General features: G+C 40.1%; 1 protein-coding gene across 1 annotated transcript in view; it reads left to right on the forward strand.

Moving 5' to 3' along the window:
• The window catches only part of EIF2B3 (eukaryotic translation initiation factor 2B subunit gamma), a 112,802-nt gene that overhangs the window by 51,842 nt on the left and 40,267 nt on the right, over positions 1-20,693 (forward strand). The window contains exons 5-6 of the mRNA XM_070786663.1: positions 917-1,028; positions 18,859-18,948. Coding sequence (XP_070642764.1) covers positions 917-1,028; positions 18,859-18,948 — 202 coding nt within the window. The remainder of the gene's footprint in view (positions 1-916; positions 1,029-18,858; positions 18,949-20,693) is intronic.

A 20,693-nucleotide genomic window follows, 5' to 3' on the forward strand; every position in this document is an offset into this window, starting at 1 on the left:
CTTATTTTCTTTCATTGCTCCCATCCACAGCATAGAATCTAGTACATAATACACATATAGTTACTGTTGGCTAAATGTGGATGTCCTTAAACACTATTCCCATTTATTTACACAGTGAGCAGACCTAGGTTATTATTTGCAGAGAAGCAGTTGTACTTTCCTTCTGTTCCATGCAGTGAACTTGAGATTCATCCACTTAATTTGGCTAAGCAGTATCTTGATTGCCCCTCTTTTTCTTTAACTTTTCATATTTTATATTTACTTATTATTTTTAACAAATAAAAATTATATATTTAAGATAAACAGCATAATGTTTTGATATATGTAAACATTATAAAATGATTACCACAAACTAATTAAAATATCCATCATCTCATTAACTTTTCATTTTTTATATATAATTTCACATTTATAGGTTATAGGGGTAGTACAGAGATTGCATATATCCTTTACCCAGATTCCCCAATTACCATTTGCTCTAGTATTCTCCCTCTTTCCCTCTTATGTATTCAATATACCTGATGATAAACAATATATTATATAATCATTATTTTTCTGATTTATGAGAATAAATTACAGATATGATTCCCTTTGCCTTTAGCACATCAATGTGTGTCTTTCCCCCATACTCCTCACCCCAAAAGGACAATCTCCTAAGACAGGAAACTACATTGGCATAATACTTTAGTCTGCAGACTTTATTCAAGTTTACCAGCTAACCTAATTATATCCTCTAGAGCAATACAAAAAAATTGTGACTGCCCATGTTTTAAACACTGTGATGAGTATGTGTTAAATAATACTCACTCCTGTATTTGGTTCCAAAAGCATTGTGAGCAGGTGCCCTGTCCCCTGACTTAGTCACACAGGCATGGCCAATGGCTTTGTTTGATTTTCCTTTTTGTGTGTGATTCAGTGGAGCAGCGTGACTTCGTTGGAGTGGACAGCACAGGCAAGAGGCTGCTCTTCATGGCTAATGAAGCAGACTTGGATGAGGAGCTGATCATTAAGGGATCCATCCTACAGAAGTAAGCCCTGGGGTTTTTCTTTTTTGGCAGTTCTCCTTGTCTTAAAACAAAATAAAACCACCCAGTGGATGGGAAAGACAAAATGAAAACTAGATTAATCTGTGTGAAACTGACAAAAGTATGTGAATGTTTTCCCATGAGGTAGGATAGAGGCTTTTCTTCACCACACAAGCTTAGCTTTTCCCTGTCTTTTTTGGCCAAGGTAGAATCAAATCCTGCTTCAGAGCAGAGCAAGTGGCTGTGGAGAGAACAGGAAACAGAGCTATCTTTCTGACAGTGTTATAGAACTTCCTGTTTTTTTTTTTTAACTATGGTAAACACACAATATAAAATTCATCACTTTAACCATATTTAAGGGTACAGTTCAGTAGCATTACATGCATTGACATTGTTGTGAAGCAGATTTCTGAAACGTTTTCATCTTGCAAACCTGAAACTCACAACTCTCCTTTATCTCCTCTCCCCAGTCCCCGGTAACCACCATTTGACTTTCTATTTTTCTGAATTGGACTACTTTAAGTACCATTTATAAGTGGAATCATATACTATTTGTATTTGTCACTGGCTTCTTTCACTTAATTAGTATAATGTCCTCTAGGTTTATTCACATTGTAGCATGTGTCAGAATTTTTTTTCCTTTTCAAGGCTTCATAAATTCTATTGTGTATATACATCACATTTTCTCTGTTAATCAATCAGTGGACATTTGGGTTGCTTCCACCTCTTGGCTTTTGTGAATAATGCTGCAGTGAACATGGATGTACAAATATCCCTTTGAGATCCTGCTTTGAATTCTTCTGGATATATACCAGAGGTGAGATTGCTGGATTATTTGATAGTTCCTGTTTTTTATTTTTTGAGGAGTGTCCATACTGTTTTCCATTTTACAATCCCACCAACCATGCACAAGGGTTCTAATTGCTCTATATTCTCATTAACATGCGTTATTTTCTGTTTTGTTTTGTTTTTCATAGTAGTCATCCCAATGGCTACACATAGGCAACATAGTCACATTTTCTTTAATCAGCATTTTATTGACTACTTCCTCAGCTTGGACTTCAGAACCCACTATCCTCAGTGGGCGTCACTGCCTGATGCCACTACATAGTAATGCTTAATAAATGTTTGGAGCCTGGATGAAATGAATGTGAGAGGGAAAATTGGGAAAGAAAAATGTCTTACTGGTTGGTATGTTTTTTCCACTGGTTGGTGTGTTTTTTCCTGTTTGTTTTGCTCTCCAGCACAGTAGAGGTAGAAGACATATTTTAGAGTATATATTTTAATGAAAATGAAGTTAAACTCTAGTTTCAATTGGCCCAGTTACTCCTGTGGATAAGAGTTCTATATTAGAGCTTTGGTTGTCTCATCTGTAAAAATGAGTTTAATAATAATAGGGCTGCTATGGGAAATTTGTTGTTCAGTTGTTCAGTCGTGTCCAACTCTTTGCGACCCCGTGAACTGCAGCACACCAGGATTCCCTGTCCTTCACCATCTCCTGGAGTTTGCTCAAACTCACGTCCATTGAATCAGTGGTGCCATCCAACCATCTCATCCTCTGTCATCCCCTTCTCCTGCCTTCAGTCTTTCCCAGCATCAGGGTCTTTTCCAATGAGTCAGCTCTTCACATCAGATGGCCAGAGTATTGGAGCTTCAGCTTCAGCATCAGTCCTTCCAATAAATGTATGTAAAACAGTTAGCATAATGCCTGTTCCATAGTAGGTGACCAAAACATAGTAAACATCACCTATAAATAAACAGCTCTTGAGAAAAACACTTGTGGATTAAAGTGGCTACTTCAGATTATACCACAGAACTTCCTACTACTAGTTTCTAATCAAGTGTGAGAAATAATTTAAAAACCGGCAGAGGGTCTTCCCTGGTGGTACAGTGGATAAGAATCCACCTGCCAATGCAGGGGACACAGGTTTGATCCCTGGTCCAAGAAGATTATACATGCCATGAAGGAACTAAGCCCGTGCACCACAACTGCTGAGACCGAGTACTGCAATTACTGAAGCCTGTGTGTCTAGAGCCTGTGCACCACAAGAGAAGCCATTACATTGAGAAGCCTAGGCACTACAACAAAGAGTAGCCCCTGCTCGTCGCAATGTAGACCCAGCACAACCATTAAGTAAATAAATTAAAAAATTTAAAAACTGGCAGAGTTCCAACAGTAGCAAACACAGTAGGATAATTAAACACAATAAAGCTCAAAAATTGGTGACCAAGGAAAGAAGCAAGATTCCAATGAGGAACAGAAAGGAATAGCAGTGGGCTCTCAGCTCCACCCTATCAGCATTCCCCAGAAGCCATATTGATGTGTTAATGAAATCCTGCAAATTCTCACTAATAGCTCCAGATCTGAAAAGAAGCAAACTGAGTACCTATCTGTACACTTATCTTCTGACTGAGAAGCAGTGGAAACACTGCTGAGGAGTAAGTGATGCACCAGGGAAAATGAACAATTTTCCCTGAGGTTGACTCTAACAGAAACAAAAGATCTGACCTTAAACAATGAACAGGTGAAATAAGGTGAAGCTAGAGACTTCCATAGGAATGGGGTAACTCCTTAGGTATATAGAATGAAACAAGAATGTTTAACAGAATCTTGGGAAAGAGAAATAATCGAACAAAGACTCTACGGTACCTTGGTGAGTTCCTTATACCCTTTCCATCTCTCCCATGCACATCATTCCCTGAAGCTTTAGAAAAGTACACAGAATACAAAATAACCAAGACTCACATGATAGCCACTCTCAAATATGAAAGGATGAAAGATAAGAATTCATCTATGGGACTTCCTGGTGGTCCAGTGGCTAAGACTCTGCATTCCCAATGCTGGGGGCCTAGATTCAGTCCCTGGTCAGGAAACTAGATCCCCCGTGCCACAATTAAGACCTCACGTACTCTAACTAAAAGATCCCACATGTTACAACTAAAACCCAGTGCAGCCAAATAAATAAATATAAACATTAAAAAAAAAAGAATTCACCTATAATATATCACACTAAATAAAACAAGCATGGGCTTCCCTGGTGGCTCAGTGGTAAAGAATCTGCCTACCAGTGCAGAAAACATGGGTTCCATCCCTGATCCGGGAAGATCCCACATGCTGCGGAGCAACTAAGTCATGCACCCCACAACTGAGCCTGTTCTCTAGAGCCTGATAGCTGCAAATGCTGAGCCCACTAGCCACAACTACTGAAGCCTGTGCACTCCAGAGCCCATGCTCTGCAACAAGAGAAGTGACCACAACGAGAAACTCATGCACTGCAACTAGAGAAAAGCCTGTGCAGCAAGGAAGACCCAGCATAGCTAAAAATGAATAAAACTATTTAAAAAAAAAAAAAAAAAAAAAGCTGAATAAGACCCAAAGAATCAATGGATCCAACTGTGCAAACTTACAGCAAAAATTAAAGCAAGAAAAATGTACTGCAAAAACCTGTCCTGAGAAAAACAACTCAGTGAATATCTGTATACAGGTCAGGAAGCAACAGTTAGAATTGGACATGAACAATAGACTGGTTCCAAATAGGAAAAGGAGTATGTCAAGGCTATATATTGTCACCCTGCATATAAGTTATTTAACTTATATGCAGAGTACATCATGAGAAACACTGGGCTGGAGGAAGCGCAAGCTGGAATCAAGATTGCCAGGAGCAATATGAATAACCTCAGATATGCAGATGACACCACCCTTGTGACAGAAAGTGAAGAAGAACTAAAGAACCTCTTGATGAAAGTAAAAGAAGAGAATGAAAAAGTTGGCTTAAAGCTCAACATTCAGAAAACTAAGATCATGGCATCCGGTCCCATCACTTCATGGGAAATAGATGGGGAAACAGTGGCTGACTTTATTTTTCTGGGCTCCAAAATCACTGCGGATGGTGACTGCAGCCATGAAATTAAAAGACGCTTGCTCCTTGGAAGGAAAGTTATGACCAACCTAGACAGCATATTAAAAAGCAGAGACATTACTTTGCCAACAAAGGTCCGTCTAGTCAAGGGTATGGTTTTTCCAATGGTCATGTATGGATGTGAGAGTTGGACTATAAAGAAGTGTGGTGTTGCAGAAGATCTGCAAGGAGATCCAACCAGTCCATCCTAAGGGAGATGAGTCCTGGGTGTTCATTGGAAGGACTCTTGTTGAACCTGAAACTCCAATACTTTGGCCACCTGATGCAGAGAGCTGACTAATTTGAAAAGATCCTGATGCTGGGAAAGATTGAGGGCAAGAGGAGAAGGGGATGACAGAGGATGAGATGTTGGATGGCATCACCGACACAATGGACATGGGTTTAGATGGATTCCGGGAGTCGGTGATGGACAGGGAGGCCTGGCATGCTGCGGTTCATGGGGTCACAAAGAGTCGGACACCACTGAGCAACTGAACTGAACTGAACTGAATACAAAGAATTTCCTTACAAATATATAATTCTAAATAAATTTATATTTAAACAAAGAAAAGGCAAAAAATATATATATAATTCTACAACTGCAGAACAACTCAATGGACTGTGAATTTAATAAATAAGAGTTCAGTGATGAGATGGTGTTATGAAAACAAAATGAGATAAAAGAAAATATTATAGAACCAAGAAAATAAATTGAGGACCAAATAACTACAGGATTAATTAATTTTAAAATTACGTAGAACAGAAGTGACACAACTGAAAATCAAATTTTATATATAAAGGAAGAATTTAAGATATCCAGTACTTTAGATGAAAATGAGAATAATTGAAATTAGAATCTAGTAGACATAAGAGAGAAAGATAATTCAATATAATTAATATCTCATGTGGTCAAAAGATGCATTCAGAGATACAAAGGATTCTTGGTAAAATAATTTAAGGATTTGGGGGAGGGGCACGCCATGTAGGATCTTAGTTCCCTGACTGGGAATTGAATCCCTGCCCCCTGCATTGGAAACACAAGAGTCTTAACCACTTGGACTCCCAGGGAAATCCAGCACTTGGTTTTAAATCTTCTTTTACTCCCCCAGTGAATCATTTAGGATTTTATTATCCAGAATTATGAAGGATCCCAAAAAGAGTATCAGTTCAGTTCAGTTCAGTCGCTCAGTCTTGTCTGACTCTTTGCGACCCCATGGACTGCAGCACGCCAGGCCTCCCTGTCCATCACCAACTCCTGGAGTTTACTCAAGCTCATGTCCATTGAGTCAGTGATGCCATCCTACCATCTCATCCTCTGTTGTCCCCTTCTCCTCCCACCTTCAAACTTTCCCAGCATCAGGGTCTTTTCAAATGAGTCAGTTCTTCGCATCAGGTGGCCAAAGTATTATTGGAGTTTCAGCTTCAACATCAGTCCTTCCAATGAATATTCAGGACTGATTTCCTTTAGGATGGACTGGTTGGATCTCCTTGCAGTCCAAGGGACTCTCAAGAGTCTTCTGCAACACCACACTTCAAAAGCATTAATTCTTCAGCACTCAGCTTTCTTTATAGTCCAGCTCTCACATCCATACATGACTACTGGAAAAACCATAGCCTTGACTAGACGGATCTTTGTTGGCAAGGTAATGTCTCTGCTTTTTAATATGCTGTCTAGGTTGATCATAACTACTTCTGAGGAGTAGGCGTCTTTTAATTTCATGACTGCAGTCACCATTTGCAGTGATTTTGGAGCCCAAGAAAATAAAGTCTGCCACTGTTTCTGCTGTTTCCCCATCTATTTGCCATGAAATGATGGGACTGGATGCCATGATCTTAGTTTTCTGAATGTTGAGCTTTAAGCCAACTTTTTCACTCTCCTCTTTCACTTTCATCAAGAGACTCTTTAGTTCTTCTCTTTCTGCCATAAAGGTGGTATCATCTGCATATCTGAGCATAAAGCATACTTATTTCCTCAGACAACTATACATTTTAGAGAGACGTGACAAACACTGTGTTAGAGAAAAGTAGACACCCATTTCAGTCCAACATTTACTTGTTGGATTGAATTAGAAAAAACTACATACATATATCAGGCTGTTGGACTTTTAAAAAATCATAGTTCTCACAAAAACTGAGAAAATTTATTTGTAACCAAATTCGGTAGATGGTTGATTTGGAAGGTAGTCAGTGGACTCATTTAATTTCACATATGAATCCGTCCAGGGACTCATTTAATGTCACGTTGCCTTTTAATGTTGCTGGAGTTTGAGGCTGCCAGCAATCTCTAAGTTCTCAAGAGCGGTGTTCATAAATTCAAATCATTTTTTTCTTCCTCATTAACTCTGGAAAAGATACTGAGTTTTTGTTATTTCTGGTATCAGAAGCCTAAATGATCAACTGCCATTTCATATCAGAGGAACATTTCTTTTATTCTTGTGGTTGCAGTCTGAGTGCTATCAACGTATAGCCCTTTCCTAAGTACAAAGTAAACCCTCAGAAATGCTAGTGTTCTCTCCTTAAGTGGTCATGGCCATCAGAGAGAGCCTACTTTTCCTCTAACATAAGGAAAGCATCATGGTGGTGGTGGTGGTAATGGTGATGATGACAAGGAAGACGATAAGACAGCAGCTCTAGTTTTTCAAATTTTGTGCCTGGCATTGTGTTAAAGCTTTTTTTTTTTTTTTACAATACTTCTATGAAGTAGATTCTATTATATGCCATTTTACAGATGAGGAAATGAACAAGGATTAGTTAGAAATAAGAAATTCCAATAAATATTTGTTGAATGAATAAGTGGGAAATCACCTAGTGACCAGCTATGATTGAAAGTCTATAATCTAGGGCTTGGCACTCTGATGAACGTTGAGGTATAGAACAAGGATTGGCAAACTTTTTCTATAAGGGACAAATAGTAAATATCTTAGACTTTGCGGACCATCTAGTCTCTGTTGCATTTATTCAGCTCTGCTGTTATAGCACAAAAGCATCCATAGATATGTACCAGATGAGCATGGCTGTGTTCCAATAAAACTTTATCTACGAAAACAGGAAGCAGGATAAGCCAGCTGGCAGGCTGTAGTTTACCAGCCCCATTAGAGTTTTTTTTTTCCTCTCCCTGTCTGTAAAGAGTATCTATGATGGAGCCATTTTAACGTAGCTTGTTTCTGACAGCAGTCAGGATATGGCAGACTGGATGTGGAATTTTTTCTGTTGAGGAAAGAAGTAAGAGGGTTCTTATAGATTATTTTTCCTAAACAATTTATCAAAATAAAATTTTAGGAAACAGAGGAGGATTTCTTTATATTTTAGAAGAGCCAAGAACATAAGATGCAATTAAAGGATATCTCTTATTGTATTGACAATATGATCTTTTTTATAGATATTTTAGAATCATGCTATCACAGCTAGAAGGTCATTTGGCCCATATATTTCAGATAATGATACTGGAAGCCAAGGGAAGAAGAAGTTGTTCCATATCATTTATCTAGTTAGAGACAGGCCTTTTCCATTTAGTTCATGCTTTATACTTTTCAGGAATACTATATTCAACTGGCAAATGTTTATTGAGTTTCCTCCTCTTGTTAAACCACTGTTTTGGTATTTAAGGAGGCAGGAGACTATCTCAAAGAGTTCACATTAGCCTTGGTGGAAGGGAAGGTTATGCATATAAAAGCCTAACAAACAGTAGTAAACAATATCAGATTCTGAACAATAAGGCCAACAGTGTTCTAAAAATTCAAGGGAGGCATCAAACTCTAGGGGCTGAGGTGATCAAGAAAGCAACATAGATTAATTTCAGCTTGAAAAATGGATTTGGGTCTGATATAGAAAGGTACATGTGAAGCTGAATCCTGTGTGGGGAGAATGTTCTGAGCAAAGGTGTGGGAGACAGGGTATGCAAGACTTGTTTAGAAACAGTTTGGCCCAAATGGAAGCTCTCTATTGGGGAGCACCAGGAGTTGAGGCTGGGAAATTAAGTTGGTACAAAAATAGAGGGGCTTGAATATTGGGGAATTATTAAAAACATTTTGAGCAGAGAGAGAATGCTTTCAGTTCTGGACTTGGGAAAGGTAATCTGACAGTGTGCAGTGTGCAGGACAGGTTTAAGGTATAAGACCTGAAAAGAAATCCAGTGTTGCATTCCTAAATTCACAAGACTCCAAAGAGCAAAGGGATTGTGTCCTCTGGAATGCAGAAGGGACTACTTGTGATCATCTATTATTATGTGAAACAAGGGATCTGACTCATTTATGCATCCACCAAGCACTGATGTTTATGCTACATTAGATTGGCAGGTTTATTCATAAAATTCTTAGAAGCCAGAGTCCTATGTTTTTATAATCACAGCTAGAAGCTGGAGATTGTCTCCTGCTTTCTCTTTAACCTCCTTGGGAACTAGTTTGTTATTCTGTATGGTGAATTGTTAGTAAATATCTTAGCCTCAGAGTTCCCTGCCAAAGAGAGCAAGGTTAAGCATGATAGGAGCAAAGAAGATGGACATAGCCAAGAGGTAAGGTGAAAATGAAGAGCAGATGGAGGTATATTTTTCCTTCATACCTGTTGATCTCAGGGCCTTGAGTAAATGCTGGGGCAGATTTTCAAGCATTTTTTGAATACCAGAAGACAGTGCTTCCTATCTTTCTTTTCAAACTGAATTTCCAAAGGTAGGAGTTACAGAGCCAGAAGCCTCTTGTTTTCAAGTTTTCTTACTTTTATATGTACTGGTTGTAGCAGAAAAGGACAGTGAGGATGGAATGTACATCCCATGTTTTCTCACTGTCCAGTAGAGGATGAAGTATTTGCTTGACTGCAAATAATGTTCTCTTCTATTGGGCCTTGGACGTATTTGGTCCTGGAAAATAAGATAGTGTAAGACACTTGAAGTAGGAGTTCTGCTCAGCCTATGGTCAGGTACAGAGACATTCTCCCTCTGTCATCAAGTAGTACTGATAACTTTATTCCAGTGGGCCCAAATTCATCCTGCCTCAGTGGATTTGGAGAAGGCACAGCATCCATCAAGCACCTTTCCCATCTATCAAATTGATGTATTACTGACTTGGAGAGGCAGTATAGGTAGTGGAAAAGAATGTTGAATGTTACTGATAGAAAGAGCATGGTACTAGAAATTCAAGTCCAGAGAATTTGGAATTTAATCTTGAGAGAGAAAAGCTGTATGACCTTGAGCAAATCACTTTGCTTCTCTAAGCCTCAATTTCCCCAGCTGAAATTGGCTCAGTTGTTCTTTAATGGCCCTTCCCCAGCTCTTAAATTCCTATTTCTGAAAGACATGTGTTTTTAATAATTTGTAAGTAAACGTGTTTGTGCCAAATATTTAATAAGAAAATCATGTGGCTTTTCTCCAATGTTAGTTGTTTTCTTTTGAATACTAGTCGAGGTTTTTTACTGGAAGGATAATGAAAATATTAAAACAAGCTTCTAAACGATGTCTTTTAAAAATTGAATAAAATATTCACACATTCATCTTGGAAAAAGACAGGAACTTAAGTCAAAACCTCAAGGATCATGGCCACATCTCTATTTCTGGGACTACAGATGATGAGAAATGGGTTCACATTCTTGATTATTTTGCTGATGGTGTGGAAAGTCTTGAAATGCGTTCTGTTTATCTACATTAGGATCCCCACTGCTACTAACCAGCTGAAACTCCTCAAGTACTCCTCTAAACTTTCTAGTGGGTAAAAGCTATGCTGCCAATTTCTGATCTTTTCAGGGCTTCTGCAGTACAAATCAGGTGCTCAGCTTTCTTTATGGCTGGTTTAGAATTCAGCTTTCTTAGGTATGCTAAGTCTGTTACCACTATCCTTCTTTACAGCTTCCAAAATTTAGTTACTTTCCTCTCCTGGTCTTTGTCCTTGGGTTTGTAGGGAAAGAGTAAATTAGCCAAGATAGCAGTGGTCAGGCGCTCTCACCCCACGTTCTCTTGCTCTCACCCCATGTTTTGTAAATAATGACTTTGCATGGTTACTAACAGCTGAGATCCTTTGTAGCACTGCATGCACCTATCAAGCCCTTGAGGCTGTGTCTACTGGGTCAGCTACAAGAGACTATAGCATGTCTGCTGCTGCGCCAGCCCAGAGAGAATAAACATGTCTGCAGTTCCTACAGCTCCTCGAAGTTTCCTCTAGCTTCCTCGCTGGCACCTTGCCTAACCTGGCTTCAGTGAACAGTGAGATAGTTGGCGTAGTCGGCAGGATACACAGCAGGTAGAGGAGCCTGAGGCTCCAATGGATGGAGGAAGCCAGTGGCCATGGTCCTGTCAGCATGGGCCCCAGTGGAAGATCGGGAGACAGTGGACAAATCACCATATAGCATTGAGAAGGTGTTGCAGGTGATAAGTTCCCATTTGTCGGACAAGGACATGGACTACCACTGGCACCATGGGTGGATTTCCTGACTGCCCTGAAGGCTGTGCAGAGATGCTTGGAAGAACTAGAGCAATATATATTGGAATTAGAGCAAGAACTTCGTGGCCTTAAAGAACCCAGTGTGTCTGACAGTGAGACAGAATTGTATCTTTTTCGGACTACAGGTCCAGGCCCCCACTTGTTAGTAAGGCTTGTCATGCAGCAGAAGGATGGGGCCAAGAAGGTGAAGTCCCGCTAGGCCTTGGGTACCAAGGAGGCCAAAGAGAAGAGGAACGGCACCAACTCTGCAGCCAGGGTGAAGTCCAGAAATGTGAGCAAGGAGCAACCCCACTGTAGAGAAAGAAGAAAGGAAAAAGGGAAAGTGAAACCACAGTGGCAAGTTTAGAGCTGGATCAGGTCCTGCTGAACCCACCTCTGTGGAGCACCGAGGAAACCACTGAGTCTGCAGACAGCTTCACAGGATGGCAAGTGAAGCTCAGAAAATACAATGAGGACCTGGACTTCAAGGTGGTGGGTGATGACTGGGAAACCATCACCATGCTTGGAATTGGCTGGACATCCACCCTATCAGCTTCTGTACTGGTCTGGCAGGCGGAGGAGCCTCCAGAAGATGACAAGCATTTTATAGGCGGCATGCAAGTTGCATTTGCAACAATATCTTGTCCACCCTTTTGGTTCCTTAACTGCCACCTCAATAGTGGCAGGCTTGGGAGAAGTAGTGGAATGGTGGCAGGCGAAGGGGATTAGACGTGTGAAGACCCTGAAGAGGATGGGCCAACTGGTAAAGGCCCCATCCGGGTTCACAGATGCAAATGTGGGCTGATTTGCTGGCAGCGGGAGTTGACAGAAATAAATTTGATGAACAGCCTAGTGCTCTGCTCCTAGAGCTATGGAGGCAACTGAGACCGGAACAGCAGTTTACCAAGTTTGGGAAACACCGACAGCAAGAGATATGGGTGGTTCAGCTAGAAAATTACATGGCATCCAAGGATGTTCCTTCGGATGCCCTTTTCCACTTTGAAATACTGTAAAGGCTGTGTGCTTACCTTTAGAAATTGGATGGCTCCCTGTGCGGAGGTATACTATAAAGGCTGTGTTCCATGATTGCTACTAACCTCTGATGCTCTTGCAGATTTAGAACAGTGTGCACCAGAGGTTATAAGGCATACAGAATCACGTGGATGGGCTGTGAAAACTCCAAAAATCTGCTCTTTGAAGGGGTGGGCCTGGTGCGTGTGTGGGGTTTTGTGGGTCCTTAATAAAAACCCTGAAATTTCAGGGCCCTGCAATTTCACAAGGACAGACAGTGGACTAGACTTGGCCATGGAAGATAAAGGCACTCCACATGTGGTGGGTGGCTCTTCTAACCCCATGAGGACAAGGACTGCAGCATGAGTTCCAGGTGATACCTGGAGTTGGGTTTTGCTATGTATTAGGGATGTAACTATTTGCTGTTGTAGCATCTACTGCTGTTGCAGAATGTGGGTTCAAGGGTCAGTGTTACTAAGCCAAGGAAATATCGCAGAAGATGGACTGCGCCTGGATTGTGAGGTGAGAGACCCTGAAGGGGTAGAATATAGAGAAAGAGCAAATTAGTCAATATGGTGGTGGTCAGGCCCTCTCACCCCCATGTCCTCTTGCTCTTACCCCACATTTTGTGAATAATAACTTTGCATGGTTATGTAACAGCTGAGATCATTTGTAGCACTGCACATGTGCATCATGACCTATATAAGCACCACCTGAAAAGCCCTTGTGACTGCCTGCTGGGTCCACCAAGAGAGAATATAGCATGTCTTGCTATTGTGCCATCCTGGAGAGAATAAACATGTCTGCAGTTCCTACGCCTCCTCGAGTTCTCTTCCAGCTTCCCGACTCATGCTTTGCCTACCCTGAGTTCAGTGGACAGCAAGACAGGGGTTATGCCTTCAAAAACAAAAATTAACAAAAAACTATTTACTGTGACTTCCCTGGCAGTCCAGTAGTTAAGACTTCATGCTTCAGTAGCAGGGGGCACAGGTTTTATTCTAAGTCAGGAACTGATCTCGCCAGCCTCAAGACATGACTCCTGTCTGCCAAAAAAAAAAAGCTTACACAAAGCGATAGATAACTGAGAAGAGAATTGAGCATAGGAGAGTCCTGGGATAATCAGTGTGCTATAGTCTGAGCCCCAAGGATCATGTTATACATCTTTAAAAATATATTTATGTGGCTGCTTGAGACTCTAGTTAAGATGTGCAGGCTTAGTTTCTCAGTGGCATGTATCAATAAATCTATTTTTTTTTTAATGATATTTCAAAGCAGTCAGTGTTCTACAAAACAGATGATTCACTCTAATCATACGGCTTGTCAGGGAAATACAAAGGGGTAACTTTTTTAAACTGAAATTGCCAAATGCATTGTGAGGCTCTGATTCAGACAGACTAGCTATAAAAAGAGAAATCTGGATTTGGATTGGATATTAGATGTTGTGAAGTTGTTGATAATTTTATTATGTGTGGTGACATAATGATTGTATTTCATAGTCCTTATCATTTGGAAATACATACTACACATACTGGAATATTTACCATAAGATGATTTTGTGTCTGGAATATGCTTTTAAAAACTATATTAGTTTGCTATTAACAAATCACTATAAACTGGGTGGCCTAGAACAACAGAAGTTTATTGTCTTCACAGTTCTTGAGGCTAGAAATCCAAAATCAGGACATTTTCAGCATTGGTTCCTCCTGAGGTTTATGAAGGAGAATCTGTTCCACCCTTCCATCTTCTGGAAACCTTGGGCATTCTTGGCTTGTAGATGGCATTCTCCTCGTGTCTTCATATTGTCTTCCTTCTGCATATCTGTCTCTGTGTTCAAGTTTCCCCTTTATTAAGGTACTAGTCCTGTTGGATTAGGGCTCCTCCAAAGTCACTGCAGACGGTAACTGCAGCCTTGAAATTAAAAGATGCTTACTCCTTGAAAGAAAAGTTATGACCAACCTAGATAGCATATTCAAAAGCAGAGACATTACTTTGCCAACAAAGGTCCAGCTAGTCAAGGCTATGGTTTTTCCAGTGGTCATGTATGGATGTGAGAATTGGGCTGTGAAGAAAGCTGAGTGCCGAAGAAATGATGCTTTTGAAGTGTGGTGTTGGAGAAGACTCTTGAGAGTCCCTTGGACTGCAAGGAGATCCAACCAGTCCATTCTGAAGGAGATCAGCCCCGGGATTTCTTTGGAAGGAATGATGCTAAGGCTGAAACTCCAGTACTTTGGCCACCTCATGTGAAGAGCTGACTCATTGGAAAAGACTCTGATGCTGGAAGAGATTGGGGGCAGGAGGAGAAGGGGACGACAGAGGATGAGATGGCTGGATGGCATCACTGACTCGATGGACATGAGTCTGAGTGAACTCTGGGAGTTGGTGATGGACAGGGAGGCCAGGCGTGCTTCGATTCATGGGGTCGCAAAGAGTCGGACACAACGAGCTACTGAACTGAACTGAACTGAATGACCTAACCTTAATATGATCATCTACAGTTGTCATATTGCCAATTAAGATCATATTCGCAGGTATTGTGTGTTATCTTTTGGGGGGGACACAATTTAACCCATAATAAATACTGCAGCAAAAAGTTTTAAAGATTAGAAAATGTTGATAATTGAAACTATTTGGGCACATAGGAATTTATTATGTTTTTCTCTTATTTTGTGTGTGTTTGAAAATTTCCGTAATTAAAATTTAAGAAATGTGTGTGTGAAACAGATTAAATTGATATTTGTACACTCGTGTTCATAGCAGCATCATTCACAATAACCAAAAGGTGGAAGCAATTCAAGTATCTATAGACAAATGAATCAGTAAAGAAAATGTGATACACACATACAATGAAATATTATTCAGAGTTCAAAAGGAAGGAAATTTTGACACATGCTTCAACATTAGCTGTAAAGACATTATGCTAATGAAATAAGCCAGTCACAAGAAGAACGAGTGTATGATTCTTCTTATATGAGGTTCCTGGAAAAGGCAATGGCACCCCACTCTAGTACTCTTACCTGGAGAATCCCATGGAGGGAGGAGCCTGGTGGGCTGCAGTCCATGGGATCGCAAAGAGTCAGACACAACTGAGTAACTTCACTTTCACTTTTCACTTTCATGCATTGGAGAGGGAAATGGCAACCCACTCCAGTGTTCTTGCCTGGAGAATCCTGGGGACGGGGGAGCCTGGTGGGCTGCCGTCTGTGAGGTCCCACAGAGTCGGACAGGACTGAAGCGACAGCAGTAGAGTAGCCAGAATCATAAAGACAAAGTAGAATGGTGGTTGCAAGGGGCTGGGAGGAAGAAGGGAATGGGGAGTTAGTGTTTAATGGATACAGAGTTTCAATTGGGGAAGATGTAAAAGTATTGGAGATGGATGTTGGTGACAGTTGTACTGCAAAATGAATGTAATTAATCCTGCAGAACTATATATATTTGAAAATGGTTAAAATAGTAAATTGTACAAACCAGCTAAGGACTTTCTTTAGGATACTTTAAAAGATGCGAGGATAAGCATTTACTGTTTAACTGCAAAGATCGATTGCAGTTAAACAGTAAATGCTTATCCTCGCATCTTTCCCAGTATTTATTTCATTTATACATTCCTCATTTATTCTAAAATAATATTAATAATTATAGTTACTGCCTGTTGGCTTTTTTTCCCTTGCTTTAAAAACTGGTATTCCTGTTTTTAAGATCATAAAAAGATGCTTGTTTTCCCTTAAATTTTAAACACTATAAATTTGAATTCTAGATTATATAACTTACTATTTTAAAAATAAGTCTATAAAAATAATCCTGATGGCTTATATTGTCCTAGAAATATTATAACTATTTCTAAATGTCTTATCATTTCTATTACTGATTTCTTTATTTTGTACAAATCAAAAACATCTTCTTGGCCCAGAGCAATCAACCAGTTACCCAGATTTACTGGTGCCTCTTTGAGGTTTTTTGGTTTTGTTTATTTTGTTTTATTTTAAAATATCAATTATTTCTAATGCCATTTAAAAACAATTAAATGGGGAAAAATAAAATAAGAAAACACCTTTTGGGCAACTTAAATGGCATTAAATCCTGGTCCCAAGATTTGCATTCAATACAAATTTCATGTGAAAGAAAAAAAATCTCTGAATTGCCCATCTCTGTTCCTTTACTGTATTTCAAATTTGTAGCTAAATCTCTAGAGTTGAGTGTACCAGCTAAATTTTTGGAAATTGTTTTTAAAGGAAGAATTTTTTTGTTTTGCCTACTTTATATGATGAGAGTAAAAAGCTGAAAAAATTTATAAACTGTAAAATGCTATTTGAATATTATTGCCATATGAGGTAGGGATCGGTAAGAATTTAGACGATGATTACTCAAACTTTTAAGTTATTCCTTCCCCAGGTGTATGATACAACTTGACTTCAGCTATAAATATGAGATATATAATTCATAAGGTAGTGCAAGGATGGAATAATTTAAGTAGAATATGTTGAATGAGTTAAGGAATTCACAAACCAAGGAACTGAACAAGAGAGTTCAGCTTTCCAAATGGGTTAGATCAAGGGAGAATTATCATAGTGTGAACTTCAAATCAAACCTGGGCACCACAAGGTAAGTAACCATATTTGCAAAATTCTGTTTCCTGAAGAATTTCTTAGAACTCAGGAATTTCAGGAAGTGATAATTGGGATGTAACTTTCTTCTTTATCCTCACTGTATACAGTAATTGGCTTTTGGGGGGTGTGTGTGTTATAGATGTGAGATCTGAAATCCGACTTTTCTCTTGCTCTTTTGGAAGCATTTTGTTCCCCCTTCTTCCCAAAAGAGTGGAAGCCCAGGGTGGTGTGTGTGTATGTTCTGTTGCTCAGTTGTGTATGATTCTTTGCGACCGCATGGACCCTGTGGACTGTAGCCCACCAGATTCCTGTCCATGGGATTTTCTTGGCAAGAATACTGGAGTGAGTTGCCATGTCCTCCTTCAGGGGATCTTCCGCACCCAGGGATTGAATCTGTGTCCCCTTTGTCTCCTGCATTGCAGGCAGATTCTTTACTACTGTGCCACCTGGGAAATTACTTCTAAAGTATCTAGATCCTATGAGAATAATTTTCATTCAGACTATAAGCAGTCAAAGGAGAGTAACACAGAGTAGAAGATAACAACCAGGCAGCTACAATTGGAACTAACTGCTATTCTTCCACCCTACTCCTCCCCTCCTCTCCTTCAACTATCTTTTATTTTATTAAATAAAATGACTTTAAACATTTTAAAGAAACATGCCATTTCTTCAGGCTGAAACCAAAGTTAGTAGACTAAGTAGGAACTAGTGCATGTTCAGTCTCTCAATTGTGTCCAACTCTGTGTGACTCCATGGATTCTAGCCTGCTGGGCTCCTCCGTCCATGGGACTTTCCAGGCAAGACTGCTGGAGTGAGTTGCCGTTCCTTCTCCAGGGGATCTTCCTGACCTAGGGATCAAACCCATGTCTTTTGCATTGGCAGACAGATTCTTTACCACTGAGCCACCAGGGAAGCCAATAAATAGCAACTAGGCAAATGCCTTAATTTGACCTAATTTATTTGTGTGTTTGTCTGTTCAGCCACTATCAAACATCCATTCTGTGTGAGAGCCAGTGCTAAGTACTAAGACTATAAAAATAAATCTTGGAACTTCCCTGGTAGTCCAGTGGTTAAGAATCCATCTTGCAATGCAGGGGATGCAAGTTCGATCCCTAGTCAGAAAACTAAGATCCCATATACCAGGGAGCAATTAAGCCTGTGCACCACAGCTACTGAGCCTGCATAGTGCAGCCCGCCTGGACACAGTTCAAGAGTTCATGCGTCACAACAAAAGCTCCTGTGTGCTACAGCTAAGACCCAACACAGCCAAATAAATATTTTAAAAAATAAATCTCTGCCCTCAGTTAACTTTTAGTCTAGTGGGAAAGAGCACAAGTAAGTAGGCTGTTACTTTGCTCTATGCTAAGTTATCTGGTAGAAGTGGGTACCAAGTGTTGTAGGAACACAAACTTGGGTCCTCAGGGAAGATTTCCTAAGAAAGTAAACCTGAGGAAACTCCTGATGAATAATTAAGAGTAGGGAGTTAGAGAGTATTCATAAAATTTTACTTCATCTTCTATGAACATGGAGTAATGTATATCAAATACTAAAGGAAAGCATGGCTTAAGTATGTCCTGCAGGAAGTGAGGCAGTTGGAGTAGAACCAAGAAAATGTTAGTTACAAGAATCGTGGGTAGGAGTTTGTAGTAAAATAGAAGATGACTTGTCAGTGATTTGGTGGCTTACCAGTTTTGGTTTCATGTCTTTGGAAGCCTAAAGACCTCATAAAGTGTGAAATAGGGCTTCAATAAAGAGACAACCTTTTCTGTGATAGCATCAGAGCCGATAATCACCTTCTTGGTCTCCCCAGAGTGAGGTGTAGGCAGCATGACTCTGACCCTCAGAAACTTCCTAACGCGTACTACCTAATAATAGAATGGAACTCATGTGACCCTCTTCTCTTTCATTCTTTTTGCAGGCACCCAAGAATACGTTTCCACACAGGCCTTGTGGACGCCCACCTCTACTGCTTGAAAAAATACGTTGTGGACTTCCTAATGGAAAATAAGTAAGAAGGAGGGAGATTGAGTCAAACTCACAACACTTAAGCTACCCTGTGACTTAGTTAACAGTTTTAAACCTTGATAATAACCAGTTATATAAATAACTAGTTTGTATAAATAACATAGTTTATTATAGAAACGAAATTATGTTATCAGCATAATTCATCTATACCAGCTTATATTTTGGGGGCCTGTGCCATGATAACCAGCAAATTACTTTTATAAAACTAATATTCACGTATGAAGCATCTTTCTACACAGCTTCAGGCTCTTCCTTCTTTCTGCAAGGGTGAGCTCCCCAACTGTAGTGCTATTTGTCTCCAAGAGGATGTCCTTTCCCTGGGCAATTGTCCCATAGATGGGCCCTCTTAGCAAAGGGCCAGACACTTACCCAAGAGAAGAAAAGAAAGAAAAGCAAGTTTTCCTCCAATTTTGTAAAAGAAGTCCACCTCTGCGAGTGAAGTTTTATGAATTTCATGAATTCATTAATTTCATGAATTAAGAAATTTGGTACTTTGTGTAGTTTTGCTTTGATAATAGAACTGTGGGCCTTAAACACTTGCCAGAGACTGTCTGGCAGATCACAGGATGTGGGTGGGTTTCCAGAAAGAAAACTTCCATTTGTGGTTGATCTCAAGGATTTTTTTCGTACATAATTTTATTTATTTATTGTTTATTTTTTTACTGAGGTCTTCTTTGCCGCGCGGGTTTTCTGTAGTTGCAGAGAGTGGGGTCTACTCTCTAGTTGTGATGTACAGGCTTGTCATTGCAGTGGCTTCTCTTGTTGTGGACACAGGCTCTAGTGTGAACAAGCTTCAGTAGTTGTGGTGTACTAGCTGTAGAGCACAGGCTCAATAGTTGTGGCACATGGGCTTAGTTGGTCCGCTGCATGTGGGGTCTTCCCAGATCAGGAATGGAACCCATGTCTCCTGCATTGGCAGGTGGATTCTTTACCCACTGAGCCAACATGGAAGCCTAATCTCAAGGATTTTGATAGGCAATGCAACTAGAGTCCTCAGAAGAACAGGTAGGAAAAAATTTAATAACTACCTGGTTAAGAAGAGGAACAGCTAGTCTTCCTTGATGGCTTCTGGATAAGTTTCTACCTTGCATAGTACTGGTAACTGGAAAGCAGTCAGGCTGGTACGACATCAATAAGTTCCCTCAGACGAGCTGGGGAAGGAAGTCTGAGAACCTGAGTTTAAGTGCTAAGCATGCTATTGACTGGTGGACTTGGATATATACAAGAATATTGAGGGGAAGGGAAATTGTCCCTCCATGCCCAATATAATATTTTTTTGCAGCATCCTAACCCGTACCACCTATAACTCCTGCTGCTGCTGCTGCTAAGTCACTTCAGTCGTGTCCGACTCTGTGCGACCCCATAGACAGAAACCCCATGTAGAGCCAATGGTAAAACCAATTATTTGGGCTCCTGGAAAGCTTTCCCAGCTATTGTTGTTTCTCTGTTTTCTCTCACCAGGACAGTATTGCCCTGCTCCCTTCTGACTTATTCTGTTTTTTCATTCAACCAGCACATATTTATTAAGTTCCTGTTACAAGGCAGGCATTGTGCTAAATCAGCTGTGGGATCCATGGTGAATAAGCAGATAGGGGCTCTGCCCTTACAGAATTAAAGTTATCAGGACCCATTTTCTAGTTACCAGTGTCTGGGCTATCCATGTTTTAAAAGTGAAGTTAATTCTTTGCCATGAAAGGGTTTATTTTTTTAATCTCAAGTGAAAATGAA

Source organism: Bos indicus, chromosome 3 (genome assembly GCF_029378745.1).
Source record: "Bos indicus isolate NIAB-ARS_2022 breed Sahiwal x Tharparkar chromosome 3, NIAB-ARS_B.indTharparkar_mat_pri_1.0, whole genome shotgun sequence".
NCBI lineage: Eukaryota > Metazoa > Chordata > Mammalia > Artiodactyla > Bovidae > Bos > Bos indicus.